At 51.3% G+C, this 15,413-nt stretch overlaps 8 protein-coding genes across 9 annotated transcripts; 3 read left to right on the top strand and 5 right to left on the bottom strand.

Moving 5' to 3' along the window:
• Window positions 1-95: 95 nt before the first annotated feature.
• Window positions 96-563, top strand: PV06_00498 (uncharacterized protein; the record flags this gene model as incomplete). Its single annotated transcript, XM_016401003.1, has 2 exons — window positions 96-124; window positions 203-563. 2 exons carry the CDS (start codon window positions 96-98, stop codon window positions 561-563), a joined length of 390 nt encoding a protein of 129 aa, XP_016268056.1.
• A 354-nt stretch (window positions 564-917) lies between these two features.
• PV06_00497 (uncharacterized protein) lies at window positions 918-1,604 on the bottom strand (the record flags this gene model as incomplete). Its single annotated transcript, XM_016401002.1, has 1 exon — window positions 918-1,604. One exon carries the CDS (start codon window positions 1,602-1,604, stop codon window positions 918-920), a length of 687 nt encoding a protein of 228 aa, XP_016268055.1.
• A 312-nt stretch (window positions 1,605-1,916) lies between these two features.
• PV06_00496 lies at window positions 1,917-4,906 on the bottom strand. 2 transcript variants are annotated; one of them, XM_016401000.1, is made up of 2 exons: window positions 2,556-4,906; window positions 1,917-2,473 (listed from the first exon to the last, which is right to left on the bottom strand). In XM_016401000.1, the coding sequence occupies exons 1-2, from the start codon at window positions 4,241-4,243 to the stop codon at window positions 2,404-2,406; spliced, it is 1,758 nt and encodes a 585-aa protein (XP_016268053.1). In that variant the 5' UTR covers window positions 4,244-4,906; the 3' UTR covers window positions 1,917-2,403. The 2 variants fall into 2 exon arrangements, with proteins under 2 accessions (XP_016268053.1, XP_016268054.1); XM_016401001.1 differs by having other exon boundaries at window positions 1,917-2,259.
• A 244-nt stretch (window positions 4,907-5,150) lies between these two features.
• On the bottom strand, window positions 5,151-10,096 carry PV06_00495 (uncharacterized protein). Its single transcript, XM_016400999.1, has 2 exons — window positions 6,128-10,096; window positions 5,151-6,077 (listed from the first exon to the last, which is right to left on the bottom strand). Exons 1-2 carry the CDS (start codon window positions 9,677-9,679, stop codon window positions 5,715-5,717), a joined length of 3,915 nt encoding a protein of 1,304 aa, XP_016268052.1. The 5' UTR covers window positions 9,680-10,096; the 3' UTR covers window positions 5,151-5,714.
• Window positions 10,097-10,851: 755 nt separating this feature from the next.
• On the top strand, window positions 10,852-12,314 carry PV06_00494 (urate oxidase). Its single transcript, XM_016400998.1, has 2 exons — window positions 10,852-11,322; window positions 11,374-12,314. Exons 1-2 carry the CDS (start codon window positions 11,186-11,188, stop codon window positions 12,140-12,142), a joined length of 906 nt encoding a protein of 301 aa, XP_016268051.1. The 5' UTR covers window positions 10,852-11,185; the 3' UTR covers window positions 12,143-12,314.
• On the bottom strand, window positions 12,119-12,985 carry PV06_00493 (ribosomal protein L13). The gene is made up of 2 exons (XM_016400997.1): window positions 12,848-12,985; window positions 12,119-12,795 (listed from the first exon to the last, which is right to left on the bottom strand). The coding sequence occupies exons 1-2, from the start codon at window positions 12,866-12,868 to the stop codon at window positions 12,313-12,315; spliced, it is 504 nt and encodes a 167-aa protein (XP_016268050.1). The 5' UTR covers window positions 12,869-12,985; the 3' UTR covers window positions 12,119-12,312.
• A 149-nt stretch (window positions 12,986-13,134) lies between these two features.
• Window positions 13,135-14,090, top strand: PV06_00492 (40S ribosomal protein S16). Its single transcript, XM_016400996.1, has 3 exons — window positions 13,135-13,284; window positions 13,344-13,415; window positions 13,499-14,090. Exons 1-3 carry the CDS (start codon window positions 13,216-13,218, stop codon window positions 13,787-13,789), a joined length of 432 nt encoding a protein of 143 aa, XP_016268049.1. The 5' UTR covers window positions 13,135-13,215; the 3' UTR covers window positions 13,790-14,090.
• PV06_00491 (uncharacterized protein) lies at window positions 14,060-15,393 on the bottom strand (the record flags this gene model as incomplete). Its single annotated transcript, XM_016400995.1, has 1 exon — window positions 14,060-15,393. One exon carries the CDS (start codon window positions 15,391-15,393, stop codon window positions 14,137-14,139), a length of 1,257 nt encoding a protein of 418 aa, XP_016268048.1. The 3' UTR covers window positions 14,060-14,136.
• Window positions 15,394-15,413: the final 20 nt, after the last annotated feature.

Below are 15,413 nucleotides of genomic sequence, written 5' to 3'. Positions count from 1 at the left end.
TTTCATCCCCCAAAGGACCATCCACATCCAACCACCCTTTTTTTTGTGAACTCGGCAAACTTGACATTCCGTACACACACAAGGTCAGAGGAAAAATGGACCCGTCACAGTCGAAACAAACAAGGTGAGTACTTCAAACTGGAAATAATGTGAGGAGGGGGAGGCATGACCGCTGACGTCTTACACCCCTCGTCGTGACTAGTAATCGGCCTCGAGAAATTGTCAAGCTCTTGTATGATTACAAACTCGAAAACGCACCGGGGAAATCCATCGTCGGACTCGAAGTTCACCTGCCCCCCGGAGGGTTCACGCCCCCTCACCGGCACGGCGGCGCGACCGTCGTGGCGACGGTGAAGGACGGGCAATTCCTGAGCGGCATGAACGGCAACCCACCTGTGGTGTACGGTGTAGGGCAGAGCTTCATGGAGCTGCCGGGTTGCCACCACACGGTCGCGGAGAACAACAGCCGAGAGGAACCCACCACGTTTGTTGCCGTCTTTGTCGTCGACACCGACGTCGTCAAGATGGGGTACGACCGTCTCACCGTGCTGGATGAGGAATGACATGTCGGAAAAATCCCTGATAGAGGAGGGATAAAAAGTCACCGAGTCACACGGGATTCAAGTCTCTTTCTAGTGTAGTATCATCCGTACGCAAAGCAATCCTCAATTCTCAAAAAGTCCCCTCGTGTCTTTTGCCTTGCTCAGTCGAAATGAGGTATGGCAGGATAGTTTGTGTCCCCGCTGACTCCAACCAGATCTTTCGGGAGCCATGTCCAGCTCCCTATTCAAAGATAAGACCCTAACTAACCATGTTCCATAACTCGTCGAGGGTATAATTTCGTATGTGGGACGAGGAGGTCGGTGAAAGCCTGCAAAATAGTGTGTGCGTGTGTGCGTGTGTGGCTCAAGTGCTTTTCATCCACCAAAGATTCTTCCCGACAATCCCCCACCAGCACCTCCTCCTGATCCAACACCACTCGTACCAAATGGATCCCCTTTCCTCATCTGTTCATCCACCCACGCCGCCATCCTCTTACCGTCACCCAACATTCTCGTGTCCGTCAAACGATCCGTGACCCTTTCCGCCCTCCGCCCTCCAAACCCAATGAGGGTCGGCATGCTCGTCACGCCCCACTCGACGCCCAAACCCATCATGCTCCCCTCGCTCATGTCCGGACTGTCGAGCTCGACTTCCGCAAACGCCAACGCGGAGTATCGGTCCGCAGGGTCCACCGGTCGAGTCTCGACCAGACTCGTGAGCAGCGGCGTGATGGTCCGACACGGCGTGCAGGTGGACGTGGTGAAGAGGGCGAGGAGGAGGGTGTTGTTGGCCGAGCAGAGACGGAGCGAGTCGTGAAACTGCGACGGGGTGCGGAAGGGATTGAACACCCGATTTTGTTGGCGGAGAGGAGCCGAGGTGGTGAACGGTCGGCGTCTCAGGGTGTGGGTCGTGTCATGGCCAGAAGCAGGAGGGCAGTACTTTCTTGGAAGCGTGACCGAACGACATTGGACGACGCTGCGTCGTGAATGGACTGTCGTCGTGGACGAGAGAGCTTCAACAAGAGATTGGAGGAGCTGCGCAGAGCTTTTGTGGGCGCCCATGGCAGCTGAGGGTAGCAAGGGAGAGATGGCAATCACACTGTAATCTCGGGAAATCGGTCAGGAACAAGTACGGCTGGAGACTCGACTTGGTGTACTACAACGTGTCTTCCGCAATGGTTGATACGGAGCCAAGTGTTTTTGTATTCAATCGACCTTCAATATTAATTGGAGAATCGAGGTTCGTATTCCATATACTGACGTCATGGCAGCCTTGCTCAGCCTCGTCACAATCAACGAGTATTAAGGACATGAAACATGCCAACTACTGCTAGAACATGACAATCAGGTTGGTAGGTCATATGACGAGTTAGGTGTGCAAAAGTTGATCACTCTCATTCTTCCCACCTCCAGTGGTATTTATATGCATAAGATACGCAACTAGTAGGGAGTATATATACAAATAGTCACAGGAATATTGTGAGTCTGAGGCGACATCAACCAAACATTCCCCAACAATGACAAACGCCTGAAAAAGATCATAGGAAACGGAGATCGCTTGCTCATTGCCCTTCGCTAATGATATGAGGTCTAATAACCAAAATGTTCGTCAAGAGTCGACCATGACATGATCATGCGTAAAAACATCCAGGACCACAAGGCCAATGTCGACCGGCCACTGCTATGCTATAACACAATACATGAGGGAGGGTGCTGCCTGTTTGGTTGAGAAAAAGTTAGTGGTTTTTCTTGAACTTGTTCTTGCATAGCAAAGGTCGGCCATGCCGTCGACGATTCCCCAAAACTCTTCTTAATTTCATCGTGAGGCTTTGGTGCGACTCCGCTTGTAGTGTGCCAGGCATCATCCCTCGTGATCCGGTTCGTCCTCACGAGAACCGGCGGCTGTTGTCCGTTGTTCTGCGCTGAACTCGCTTTGGGTACACGACGTCAGGCGACATGGCCTTGTAACTCGGCAAAGATATAGGGACGGGGAAAAGAAAAAGGTGGACTTACTGCCTAGCGCGTTCAAGACGTTGTATCCACGAGGCTGTAATCTTTAACCTCTCCCTCACACTCGTCGCCGGCAACAGAGTGTATTTCTCCGTCTGTGCTATAGGTAGCACGCTCGCTAGCCAATAGGGGAAAACTGCAGGATCGGATGGCGGTTGACCGTAAGCTGCCAGTACCCGTTGGTGGAGCCACTGTGCAGACTGAGAGCGGGCTTGTTCCACAAAACCCAGACACATATCCAATAGACGTTGTGTTGACAGATGCTGAAGTTGCGTTTGCTCATCGGCGTCCGGGGGTGCGGCTGTGCTCGTCTCTCGAGACTCCATGATCTCTTCTTCGTGCACAGGAATGTCACCAATCCGCTGGACTTTTCCAACGAAATAGCCATCAACCAAGGAGGCCTCGATGACTCGGAACTTGTAGAGTCCTCTAGTCTCTATCAGACTTCGGCCATCTGGTAGCATCTCCAAGCGCTCAACATAAAGGACAGTGCCATATGGCATGTATTGTGGCGCTCCCGAGGGCGGGGTGTAGGGTCGGTACATCAGCATGCCAAACTTCCGGGAACCATTATCCATAACCCTTCTGATCATTAATCGATACCGCGGTTCAAAGATATGCAGGAAAGTCGGCATCTGCGGATAGGCCAGCGTGCAAGGGAACAAGGGCAAGTGTCCTTCCTCGTCAACAGAGTCCTCTTGGTCTGCAACGGCTCTTCTCGCCTCCAACAGATCATTCAGCAGATGCTGAAGCAAAAAAGTGACTCTCTTATTACTCGGTTCACTCACCACACTGGGCAGGAGTGGCAGACGCCGACGACACATTGGACAGTAGTTTGCGTGGTCCATTGCGCGTGCGAAACATTTTCGACAAAAGGTGTGCCCACAGGTCGTCGTCAGGGGATCGAGCATGACTTGATAACACACCTGGCATTCCAGCTCAGCTTGCACCACCTCTTTCAGGGCTGACAATGTCGCGATATCCAATTCTCGGATGGTGCTCTCTTCGATACTCGTGCCGACTGGCGTGTATGCGACGTCGGACTGATAGTGGAGCTCGCCCATGTCTGCCAGAACGTATGTTGCGAGGATACGACCCCCTTGAAGTACGCGTGACCTGGGCATGACGTCGATGGAACTATCTCTCACACTAGGCCAGTCCAATTTTTCTTCCAGCAACAGCGACACCTTGGGTGACTCTGTCTGGTGTTGGGCAATATAAGCCTTAATGACATGCATGATCTTGTTCAAGGTCACGTCTGTTCCGCAGTCTCCCACTGAGTGCTCCAATCCACAGCCCTTGAATGGACACAGAAACCCCTCCGACCGCCCGTCTATCAGTGGATATGTGATGTTTTCTCTCTTGTACAGCGGTGGGAGACATGGCTTGCAGAGAGAATTGCCGCAAGGTAATGTCATAGGATCCCTTAGCGGGTAGGAACATTGCGAGCATTGGAACAGCCTCACAACAGCTCGGGCATCGTCGTAAGCCTCGTAGGCAGCGTGGGCCTTCGTCTCGGACGGATCTCCATCACCGCTCATCTGCGCGGACGGGGAGGAGTGAATGTGTTTCTGTCGTTTTCGTGTACTCGACAGTTCTTGTCTTCTTGAGTCTCTAGAAGTACCATTCAGGCTCGGAATTATTTCGTCTCCATGTGACGAATGATGGCATTGATCCCGGTCTTTAATCATATATATATCGAGGGAGTTGCTTTGGGTCGGAGGGTAAGGGGACGTGGTCTGAAGACGTTCGTGAGAATAGCGGTCGGTACAGTCGATATCCTGGAAATTGGTGGTGAACCGTCGGGCACGAAGAGAAGTCTGCCGCCTTTAACCAGAGCGGTATAACATGTCCGAGGCAAAAGGTAGGAGGCAACCCATGCAAAATTGCAACGACCGGTCTGGATGCTTGTGAATGAATGCGCACAGACAGATAAAAGAGCGAAAAGAGGGTTAACTGCAAAGTCGAGGCAATAAGGTCGTTGTAGTTGCAATATCGACGACGTGTACACTCTGGGCCAGAGCAATCAGATGTGGTTATGCGCACGGATGGATAGCAAAGTCCATGGATGATGATCTGCACATCTGGTCAGGAACAGGTTCCGGCATGTCGCAAGAGAATCGCAGAGGGAAAGAAACTGTGATGGCCCCGAGATACCGGGTCCACGATCAAACGGATACGAGTAGGACGACGAACGCCCATTCGATGACAGCTGCCCCGGTGAATGGTGGTCGCAGGGCACTGTGGGTTGCCACAAGAGTCGCCCGATGAGGGTGCGATGTCGAGGAAAATCGCGATCTGAACAATAGCAGGCGGATCGTAAAACTGATGGCGAGTGGACGAGGACGCAGCCGCCAGCAGGGATCACAAAGGGCCCCAAGCCTCTCATATCGGGCACTTTCTAGGTATTCTGCCTTAGTTCTCCTTAGGCTCACTACCACGCTGATGTTAGGCTTACCACTCCCCGTAAAGAAGGTGAACTAGGCGACGCTTAGCGTTGCCACCAGGGCCCTCCATCGCTGATTTCTTGGACGATTCTCGGTATGGCCACTACTTCTTCCGGGCATGGGAACAGACGTGCGCTACATAACATACTCTCACGTGATGCGGATGGACCAGACGATGACGGCTCCATTTCTAAAACAAGGCTTGAACAGGCCACGAGGCTCGCGAGTTTAACTGTTCTTCTCCAGTGTATGACACTTACTTTGGCACGTAATGATCATACACTTGACGCCTGGACCCTGTTAGGAGTACTGTATTCGATCTCATTGGCGCCAGACATCTGCTCCAAGCTGGTACAAACTCTCCTCTCCCAGTCAATCCAGTGGCGTGCGTTGAACCACAGATGCAACGCCACAACACCATGGTACCCTCAAAGACCTTCCAGAAGCTTGCCCTAGAAGGCAAAATTGCAGTCGTTTTCATGTCCACGTCCCATATGCTCGTCGCCTGTCGAAGCAGACAACAAAACCTAATTGTCCACCTTCTTACTCCGCCTCGCCGGTCTGCCACGCGACATCTTGGGCCCATGCACAGATAGAATTGATCCCCTTCGTGATACTTGTACAAGGCTTCAGCACAGAGCCTCGCGTGGTAGGCGACGTTGTATGCGCCACGAGAATATCAAAGACGACCCATAGAAGGGCCGGTCGAGACCTCTCATCCGGTATCCGAACCAGTAGTGTCATTCTCCTCCATTTCTTCGTCGAGGATGATTCGTCGCATCAGTCCCTTGTTGAAGAGATTCAAGATATAATGCCTTGCTTGAAGGCGATAATGGTGACTTTCAAGAATGACAAGGGTTCTCTTGAACATTTCCGTTTCGGCAAAATAAGTGGGTTGCTTCACCCTTAGGGTATGGAGGTCGCCAGCCGCTTTCTTGTACATCACTGAGTTGCCCATCTCAACGATGTGCTTGAGAATCTTAGCGCGGATGGTGTCGTCGTCAGTCACAGCAGCCTTGTACTTGGCATCTTCTTCTGGCGTTGAGACGTTCAGAGGAACATTAGAACCAACAGATTTCTATGGCATGTTAATATACGGTCTAGTCAGAGGTAATTGGGGACACTTACCAGACACAGGACCTCGAGGTTGCGAGGCAAGCAGAGGCCTAATGAACGTCCTCGATGGTCAACTGTTGTATCCCAGCCACTTTCCGCAAGCATCTCGAATCCGTGCAGGGTCCGGGAGATTAAGCCCAGCACAAAACACGCCGTCCCTCGCATGGACAACACCTGCGCACCTTCTGCAATGCGAACAATAGCTGTCACGACGTCGCCTTCTTCCAAGAATGGTGCGCCGAGATCCATGGAGCCAATGTTCCCAACTGCCCACATACATCCTTTGACTTTGGTTAGACATTCTGGATCTTCTTCATCTAGTCGAAAATCTCTGATGGTCGACGCAAATTCGTAGAAATGTCCCGATTGTCGTAACAGCTTGCAACCTTCCTGGGTCCGTGCAAGTTCGCGGTAGAAGTGAGGCGGAGCGACGCCGGGTTCATTAGGGTCGAGCGCAGGGTCTACCGAGAAGTGTGTTTTGTGCGGCGCTCCCTCCAGGTAAGCCCGCAGGATAGATGCCTCTACCAACGCAACGTAGGCGTCGTTTCGTCCCAAGAACCAGTCATCCATTTCCTGAGTGATATAGTCCAGCCCGCTAAGGTACCGGTAGCCCACTGAAGTTGACAGAAATCGTAGTAAGAGCGGTGCACCAAGCTCGCCCAGATGATCTAGCGACGGCCTGCATTTGACGACATATTCAAGATGACTCCGCTGGTTACAAGCTTCTTCCAGTATTTTCACGGCAATTTCGCAGACTCCGATGTCAGGGTCGTATAATTGTGTAAGCACGAGCCGAAGGGCCCAGTGTGAACTAGAGCGATCTTGCAGTCCAGACGAATACTGCACCCTGCCCACGGCATACCGCCGAAGCAATCTGGTGGCAAAGATTCGTATGTCTTTAACTCCTGACGTGAGAGCTTTTGACAGGATGACTCGTAAATGAGAATCCAGGGTATAGTCCATGTTACCAAGGAGAGCTTTCACCAGATCATCCCGATCTCTGAGTTTGACCAGGTGATAGAATATGTCCATGATGTGCCATCGTTCCATCATTCGTAGGCCTTCCGAGGACTGGCTCAACGCGCCAATGAGAGCGAAATATCCGCCACTGAGCGTCTCGGCCATGTGTTGGCGGTCAAATAGCGGACTCGCAGATGTGATGCCACTGTGAGGAGAAACCTGGGCCAGGCATTCCGCAATCTGCCGTAGAAGCTTATTCTCGGTCAGATACTCTAATCCAAGACTGGTTTGCGTGAGAGTTTTCATGAGAGCACATCCTGTTCGGACGTAGCGCTGATTGGGTCTTGTGTTTCGAATTATAGAGAATCTGTACTTGAACGGGCGATAGAAGCCAACAAGCCGCTTGAGGAATTTGGGTGATCTGATGGCGTCTTCCAATCTCTTTGGATTGGTCAACGGTCCTTCTACGAGGTTGTGTATTAGGTCCCATTTCCACTTGACATACTGGGAATGACTCGTGATCTGGCTGTCGGTCATGGCTTGTCGAAATTGATCGGAATCCATGAGGGCCGTGTACCTTGATCTTTCAATGGCCTGGGGTGCGACAGCTAGTTCGTCTTCCCGAACGCCTTTTCCGTATAATGGACCGGTAGTCCGGTTCAAGGTTCGATTGATGCTTTCAATCTGATAGATCAAGGTCATGTTCGTGGCACAATTCTCAGAGCCATAATCTTGCAGTGAAGGGACTAGATCACCCAGTACTTGTATATTCGCACTGATGGATTCTGGTAGAGTGTGGTGGGCTAACTTCAATACTTCTGTTAGAAGCAGAGCAGCCTTCCGTTTGAGCATGAGATCTTCCTCGATCCGAATCAATTGGACGAGGGCGTGAACGAGATCAGCTTTGACAAGGGCGGCCAGAACAAATGCTGAGAAGTGATACGTCAAATCGAATTTGCCCTCTGCGTTAAACTCTGCGATCTGCCTCTGCGAAGGCTGCTCGATGGGTGCTGTGTTGACCCGCCCGTAGGTTGTAAGTCTCCGGCCAGCCAGGAACGAACTTGACCAAGACGGAGGCTTGATACGTAATATGTCAAAGAATAACTCAAGGACTAAGTCCCGCGACTGAGGGATTGGGTAGACAAGGGAGTCGATAAGAGATCGAAGCGGCGCTGCGCCGTTCATGGATAGTAGCAAAAATCCCGGCCATGTCTTCAGCATGGCTGATATGGCCTGAGCGCATGTCTTGAGTCTTTCTTCGTGGCCACTCAAAAGCAACGGGTCGGTGAATGGAGCGAACATTGCCTCGAACTCTCGGCCAGTGTGCAGAAACCGTCGTTGCAGAGGGTGATCGAGGATCTGCAGAAACCCGGCAACGAGACCTTCTGGCGCTGGAAAGGAGCCATCGGCCAAGGCTTCTGTAAGTGTGCTAATGCCGTTGGCGGACACGACAAGTTCAGTGTGTTTGGTCAAGAGCTCTGCCAGTGTCAAGAGGCAGATATCCTTCAATCTGTCGTCTGGAGTTTCGGCAACAGCCACCAAGCTTCGGACCACAGCCCGTGAGAGCTCCAGGACCCCGTCTTTGACATCTAGGAAAGCTCGCACAAATTTGACGGCTTGTTCCCGTTCTAAAACAGCCTTCTCTCGTTTCACCAGGGACAAAATCACTAGCTCATCGGTGTGCAATTCTCTGATGGTCTGCAACGACTTGCGATCTGCAATGGCATGTCGTGTAAGCCTGTAACCTGCTGCGACAACATCGGAACTTTCGCTCAGTAACATTAATTGCACACGCAAGCTGAAGACTGACCAAGCCAGATCGTATTTCAATGTAGGGTTGCGCTTAAGGAGCTCGACCAATGTATTCGCCCGTTCAATGTAATAGTCCGGTTGCATGCCGTCTGCCTCTAATTGCTGAAGGGTTTCCGTGAGTACAACCGTTGGAGACTCACTATCGACGGACTCTGTCAAGGTATTCTCCTGAGTCTGTGCTAAGGAAGGAGGAGTTCTTAGGGGGCTGCCTCTGAAATAACTGGACATTCTCTTGCTGGGAGGCGTTGTGGGAGATTGAGCGCGCATGATCTCCTGGTCGAGCTCTTGCTTTAATTCAGCGAGTTTCCTGTTTGACGTGCCTAATTCCATCTCAACTCGCTGTCGCTGCTCCTTTGTCTGTTTGTTATTCTTGCTCAAAAGGGCTTCCAGCATATTCTCAGTTCCCAGCTTGATCTTCATCTCTTTAGCTATCTTGTCACGCACAGCAGCCTGGCGTTTCTCCGAGGTTGCGAGAACATCTCCATCTTTGTATGGTGGAAGTCGGGAAAATTGCACAGACGCCAATTCACTTTGTGGTGTAGTCCTCCCCGACTGCATCGCACTCTTCAAATCGGCATTAAACGATCCAGGAGGATTGGTCGATGTCATGGTAGCCATAAATGCCTTCGGTCCATATTGACTGCTTCCACCAGATAGCGAGCGACCATCCTTAAAGGATGGTCGTCGCGATGTCGACAGATCATCGCTCTTCCTAGAATTATGGCGAAAAGTGAATCCTCTGCCTTGGGTTGGCGTCACCGAGTAGCCCGACCCTTGCTCTGATGAGGCCATTTGCAGGCCATGGAGCGTAAAGTCGTCCCACCAGGGTTACTTTGTCCGGATGAGGTGCACTGTACACACTCATGAAACGAGAGGCGGTTCGAGCGGAAGCAGTGCCTGAGACTCTGTAGTCGATTTCAGGACGACTAGATGTGCCGGGCGTTTAAGGATGATTTCGGACTCGAGGATGGTTCATTGGGCCAATGAAGGTGTTTATGATCGGCCTGCGTGGGAACGAGCAGAAACATTCACCGGCAACTGTTGATGTCGCTCATCGTGCTTTCGTCGATGTCAAACTGCTGATGTATCGATTTTTCGCGCGTCGAAGGATTGGTATCACAAAGCATTTGTTGTTCTGATGGGCTGTTATTGTCGTTGGGCACTGGTAGTGTTACAGATAAGTTGGAGCACAAGTGCAGAGTCCGGAAGAAGCGCAGTCAGGCTGAGATTCGCGAAATCTAGCCAAAGTCTGGGTGTCGAAATGAAGGGACTACGTCCCCCGCACATCACTTTTAGGCGGGCTTGCGCCTAGTGTGGCCGAACCGGAGCCCCTAAACACGTGCATCTAGAGCCTGTCGATGTTGTCGTTTAGCTGGACACCACCGGGTAGATCCCCTACCTCAGGTAAACCACGAGTACGAGTACGAGTACCCTGTAGATACTTGCCTAATCCACCTTACCTGGAGACCGACTGTCCAAGACCCTGGTTATTCTGCTCCTGGCTTGCTTTTTCCTTGAATCAGAATGATACAGTTACTACGAAGGCCGTCCTATCTTCAGGATACGGGGTACGAGCATAAGGACAGGTTGGATATTCATCTAGGCTCGCTACGTGCCTTGTTGACATTAGGGGCATTATTCTGCATACTAAATGTGGCTGAGCCTCGTTAGAAGTCCACAGCCTCGTCGTTCTTTTAGGCTAAGGCAAATTGACATCATAGGCGTTTTGGTTCAGCGTTTCAAACCCCGTCCCTTGATTGTCACTGCCATTGTGTAGAGATAGAGCAAACGAGATGAACATTTCTTTGTACGAACCAAACGGCGAGATCCCGTACAACTTACCTAAAGACAAACAGGTTCATCAGCTGATAAAAAGATCTATCTACAATACAGCGGGCTGGGAGTTCTAGGTACAATCAAGGCTTTCGGCGAGCTCCGCCATATGCTTTATCGTACAATCCGCGCACCTCCAGACGAATTCGTTGTGCGATACACCAATCGCCTCCACTACACACATCTGGCTCTCCTTCAGAAGGGGTCCTGATCAGCATTTTGTTAGATCTGGACGCCGTGTGTCTGTGCAATTGGTGTGCGTAGTGGGCGAAATTTCCCTATAACAACTTTCCCCTCTGATAAGGAATTCGTTATAAAGCCGTTCCTCAGCCCAAGTTGTGTCTCTCTGTCTCTTAATCAATTGTGCTTCTAAACGGACGCTCTGCAAGCAAAACAACTGTCAATCTAGCTCAAGAGTAGACCTCCTACAACTAGCCTCAAGCATATCCAATTACTGAAGTCGTCATGGGCTACCTTTCAGCAGCTCGCTATGGCAAGGACAACGTCCGCGTGTACAAGGTCGAGCGCGACGAGGCTACAAAGACACACACCGTATACGAGATGACTGTTTGTGTCCTGCTGGAAGGAGAGATTGACACCTCGTAAGTGACCAGGCATGTGCGAAAGTAGCGCAGAGGCTAACATCGTAACAGCTACACCGAAGCAGACAACAGCGTCGTGGTCGCTACCGACTCGATGAAGAATACCACCTACATCATGGCCAAACAGAACCCTATCCATCCCCCGGAGCTCTTTGCTTCCACCCTAGGAAACCACTTCGTTCAAAAGTACAAGCACATCCATGCTGCGCACATCAGCATCGTCCAGCATCGGTGGACGCGCATGACGGTCGATGGGAAGCCACACCCGCACTCCTTCTTCCGGGATGGCAACGAAAAGAGAGTGGTGCAAGCAGACATCTACGAGGGCAAGGGTATCGAGATCCGCTCCGGCATCTCGGACCTGCTCGTGCTCAAGAGCACCGGCTCAGAATTCCACCACTTTGTCCGGGACGACTTCACCACCCTGCCAGATGTTTATGACCGCATCCTGAGCACGTCTGTAGACGCTGGTTGGAAGTGGTCGACTTTCTCTGGCCTCGACGCGGTCAAGAAAGCAGTGAGCAAATTCGATGAGACTTGGACCAAATCCAGGGAGATCACTTTCAGACTCTTTGCTACCGAGGAGTCTCCCAGCGTGCAAAACACCATGTACAAGATGTGCCAGGAGATCCTCGCAGCACAGCCTCTTGTCGCTGCAGTCGATTACTCACTGCCTAACAAACATTACTTTGAAATCGACCTGAGCTGGCATCACGGGCTCAAAAACACCGGCAAGGACGCAGAAGTCTATGCACCACAATCCGACCCCAATGGGCTGATCAAGTGCACAGTTTCACGCGATGTAAAGGCCAAGTTGTAAATTGTATTATCGGATACACCATATACCAAATCACGATCATGACAATGGTTGGAGTTCTCTGCCGGTTCAATAGAAGGCGTCGCAATAAACGTTCTGTGGCCAGGATAATGTACAATCGTATTCATACATCTTGCTAGATTCCATAATTACAACAAATGCTCCTTGCTCCGTCATGAAGTAGTACTTGTCGCGGGTTTCGATGCTTCAATCGCTTCCATAATCTTGCCTTTGTGTGGTGTCCCGGCAAATCGGACAATGTTCTGACGGTAGGGATGTGCCGTTCCTTCGAAAACTTTTAATCTGGCTAATCGCTTGTCTCTGAGGCGGTTTTTTGGGAGCATTCCTCTCACAGCTTTCTTGAGGACTTCTCCTCCACCCCATTTCTCGATCATGCGCTCCATGCTCATTTGTTTGAGGCTTCCCGGTCGTGTATTGTGGGTGTAGTACTGTTTCTGTTGTCGTTTCTTGCCCGTAACATGTAGATCGTGGCATCCGACTGCCACCACATAGTCTCCGCAGTCTGTCGAAGGATCCCAGATCGGCTTATGCTTGCCCATCAAAAAAGTCGCTATCGAGGTTGCGACCCGGCCTAACGACCTTGTATCACTGCCAATATCGATATAATGCCATGTCCGAGAGTAGGCAAGACGAGTCTGAGGGTCGGATTAGTTCAGCTACCTGTGAGGAAGAGAATGCATGATGTACCTTGCCCACGGTTTGCGACATGGAGGGAAGAGGCTATCTGTTCATGGGGCACAATTGCCTCTTCTGACTGTCCACTGATGACCAACCCACCAACGTTAGTCAAAATCGCGTGTACAAACAGGATTGTGTAGATTGTCTGAACAAAAGGCGTTGGAGAGAATATCGAGTGAATTCCGCAGGCGAGCTTCCAAGGAATATACGCTAGACCATATTTATACTAGCGTATATGATCTTGGCAACCGTCCGCACACGAACTTTTGCTTGTCGCAGTCCACCGCACCGCAAATCTCCCTTCGACGATTTTAACACGACAACGACAACGACAACTCTTCGACTGTATCTCCTCTGTCAATCGCCGCCAGTTCAATATGTCGGCTCCTCAGAGTGTGCAGTGCTTCGGCAAGAAAAAGACTGCCACGGCGGTCGCCCATTGCAAGGTTCGAGAATTCAGCGCACATCGAAATTGAAGACGGCAAGCTTACAATTTTCTTTACAGAAAGGAAAGGGCCTCATTAAGGTCAATGGCCGCCCTCTCTCCCTCGTGCAACCCGAGATCCTCCGCTTCAAGGTACGTTGGCAACACCGATGAAATTTTGGGTATTAGGTAGAGAATGAATGAATGGCTGACGGGAGATGAAATGTACGAAACAGGTCTACGAACCTGTCCTCATCGTTGGTTTGGATAAGTTCGCCGATGTCGACATCCGTGTCCGAGTCACCGGTGGTGGTCACACTTCCCAGATCTACGCCATCCGACAGGCAATCGCCAAGTCAATCGTCGCCTACTACCAGAAATACGTCGATGAATACACCAAGAACCAACTGAAGCAAGCCCTTGTTCAGTACGACCGCACACTGCTCGTTGCCGACAACAGACGGTGCGAACCCAAGAAATTCGGCGGTCCAGGTGCCAGAGCCAGATACCAGAAATCCTACCGTTAAGCGAAACGACACGAGTGCGGTGGTTTGCGGTGTTTGGCTGGTCATGATCATTGCCCCAGGTTGAATGCGTTGCGGATTTGATCTAAGGACAGCAAGCCGCACTGATGGCGGTCGGCTCGTAATTGCATTGGTGTGGATTCGGGCATTCGTCAGGGAAGCCGAGGATGAGACCATTCTCGGTCACCAGGTATCAGTGCGATGCCATTAGCAGATCCTGCAAGAAGATCAATAAACTGCGTTCTTACGAGAGCGAAAAGAATAAATGCACTGTTCAAAAATCAAATCCTTTCCAGGTTCACACGAAACCAAGGCCCCCGCGAGCTGGTCAGATTGCCTTGCCTTCTCCCTTATGTATCAACGACCACAGGCGCATACTCTCCTGTCTCTTCGTCCTCATCTGCACCTGACATACTAACCTCGATCCTCTCTCCATCCTCCAGCTCTAGCATTCCTCTCCGTAGAATGTCCTTCTCACTTGCCCATCCATACTTCTGTTCAAACAATGTTTGCACTTTCTCAACCTCCTTCTTCAAGGCAACTCCTTTCTCTTGTGCACTCCCTTGGCTCTTTTCGTCAGGATCGTTCAACACCTCATCTACTGTTGCTCGAAACCGACCCCATGTCTTTCTGAGCCATGCACTCCCGCCTTCATCCCTCATCTCGAACAATCCACCTTCCACATCATCGATATGGGCTACCTGTTGTTGAAATCCTTTGACGGTCTCCACGAAGAAAGCCTCAGCCTCGCGTATAGAAGACTGGCATGAGAAGATCACATCCAACAGCCGTTTCCACTGCTCCAAGCAGCTATAGTTGGCCAGCGTGAGGACCATGAGGAAACAGAATTGTAATTCTCCTAGTACCTGTCTCGCACCAACAGCCCTGTCCGCTTCAGTTGGCGTCACTGACTCGATCAGATGTCCGAGATACCAACTGCGATCCCTCGCACGGTCGGTTCGCGTCCGGCCAATGTCTTCGTCAGCCCACGTCTGCTTGAGATCGATTGGCAGAAGATCCAAAGGCGACTGGTGCAACGCATTGCTTGCTTCAAGGTGCGACAAGCCAGGTATAATCTCTGCATCGGAAGGTGCAGACGATATACTTGACACGACCCATGCGGGAGTCAAAATACGTGTAAGAAGGGCGGGCGATACGTGAGAGATCATGGAGGGGTAGTCGGTACTCTCGCCCCTCTCACTCCCATCTCCTTGGTCCTTAGTGCCTGAGGTGTCTGTCTGAGAAGCACATGCTTCACGAGATGCCAGGTCGGACGTCGCATCCTGGAGCGCTGGGTAGTCGACAAGCCCCTGCGGCGAGATAGTATTGACAGCACTACGGGCTGTCGCGCATGTGGGATCCAGAAGATCGAGAGACTCTGTGGCGGGGGACCATTGCAGGACTTGAATGTGTGATTGCGATGTTATATTAACCCATCGACCATGACGGATAGAGAGCGAGGCATCCGTTCCAGTGTATATAAAATGTAAGCCTGGCGTGATATTAGTGATTCCGTGGAAATTTGGCGAGGCCGTGAATGAAAGCAGATCCACGCCGATGAAAGTTTTTGGCGGCAGCGATAGAATTAGAATAGTCGGTGATTCCATGGACGCTACCGTAGTTATTG

This window comes from Exophiala oligosperma (genome assembly GCF_000835515.1).
Source record: "Exophiala oligosperma strain CBS 72588 unplaced genomic scaffold supercont1.1, whole genome shotgun sequence".
Classification (NCBI taxonomy): Eukaryota; Fungi; Ascomycota; class Eurotiomycetes; order Chaetothyriales; family Herpotrichiellaceae; genus Exophiala; species Exophiala oligosperma.
Note: the sequence above shows the minus strand (reverse complement) of the source record. Positions and strands in the feature narration are given on the sequence as shown.

Bases quoted from the DNA above. Each gene is read 5' to 3' on its own strand.
- PV06_00496 (XM_016401000.1), bottom strand. From the start codon at position 4,243: ATGATTAAAGACCGGGATCAATGCCATCATTCGTCACATGGAGACGAA. The intron at 2,474-2,555 runs GTAAGTCCACCT...GTGTACCCAAAG, and splicing joins CGTCTTGAACGCGCTAGGCA to CGAGTTCAGCGCAGAACAAC.
- PV06_00493 (XM_016400997.1), bottom strand. From the start codon at position 12,868: ATGTCGCAAACCGTGGGCAAG. The intron at 12,796-12,847 runs GTACATCATGCA...TCCGACCCTCAG, and splicing joins TGTCGCAAACCGTGGGCAAG to ACTCGTCTTGCCTACTCTCG.
- PV06_00495 (XM_016400999.1), bottom strand. From the start codon at position 9,679: ATGGCCTCATCAGAGCAAGGGTCGGGCTACTCGGTGACGCCAACCCAA. The intron at 6,078-6,127 runs GTAAGTGTCCCC...AACATGCCATAG, and splicing joins ACCTCGAGGTCCTGTGTCTG to AAATCTGTTGGTTCTAATGT.
- PV06_00492 (XM_016400996.1), top strand. From the start codon at position 13,216: ATGTCGGCTCCTCAGAGTGTGCAGTGCTTCGGCAAGAAAAAGACTGCC. The intron at 13,285-13,343 runs GTTCGAGAATTC...TTTTCTTTACAG, and splicing joins CGGCGGTCGCCCATTGCAAG to AAAGGAAAGGGCCTCATTAA. The intron at 13,416-13,498 runs GTACGTTGGCAA...TGTACGAAACAG, and splicing joins CCGAGATCCTCCGCTTCAAG to GTCTACGAACCTGTCCTCAT.
- PV06_00494 (XM_016400998.1), top strand. From the start codon at position 11,186: ATGGGCTACCTTTCAGCAGCTCGCTATGGCAAGGACAACGTCCGCGTG. The intron at 11,323-11,373 runs GTAAGTGACCAG...ACATCGTAACAG, and splicing joins GAAGGAGAGATTGACACCTC to CTACACCGAAGCAGACAACA.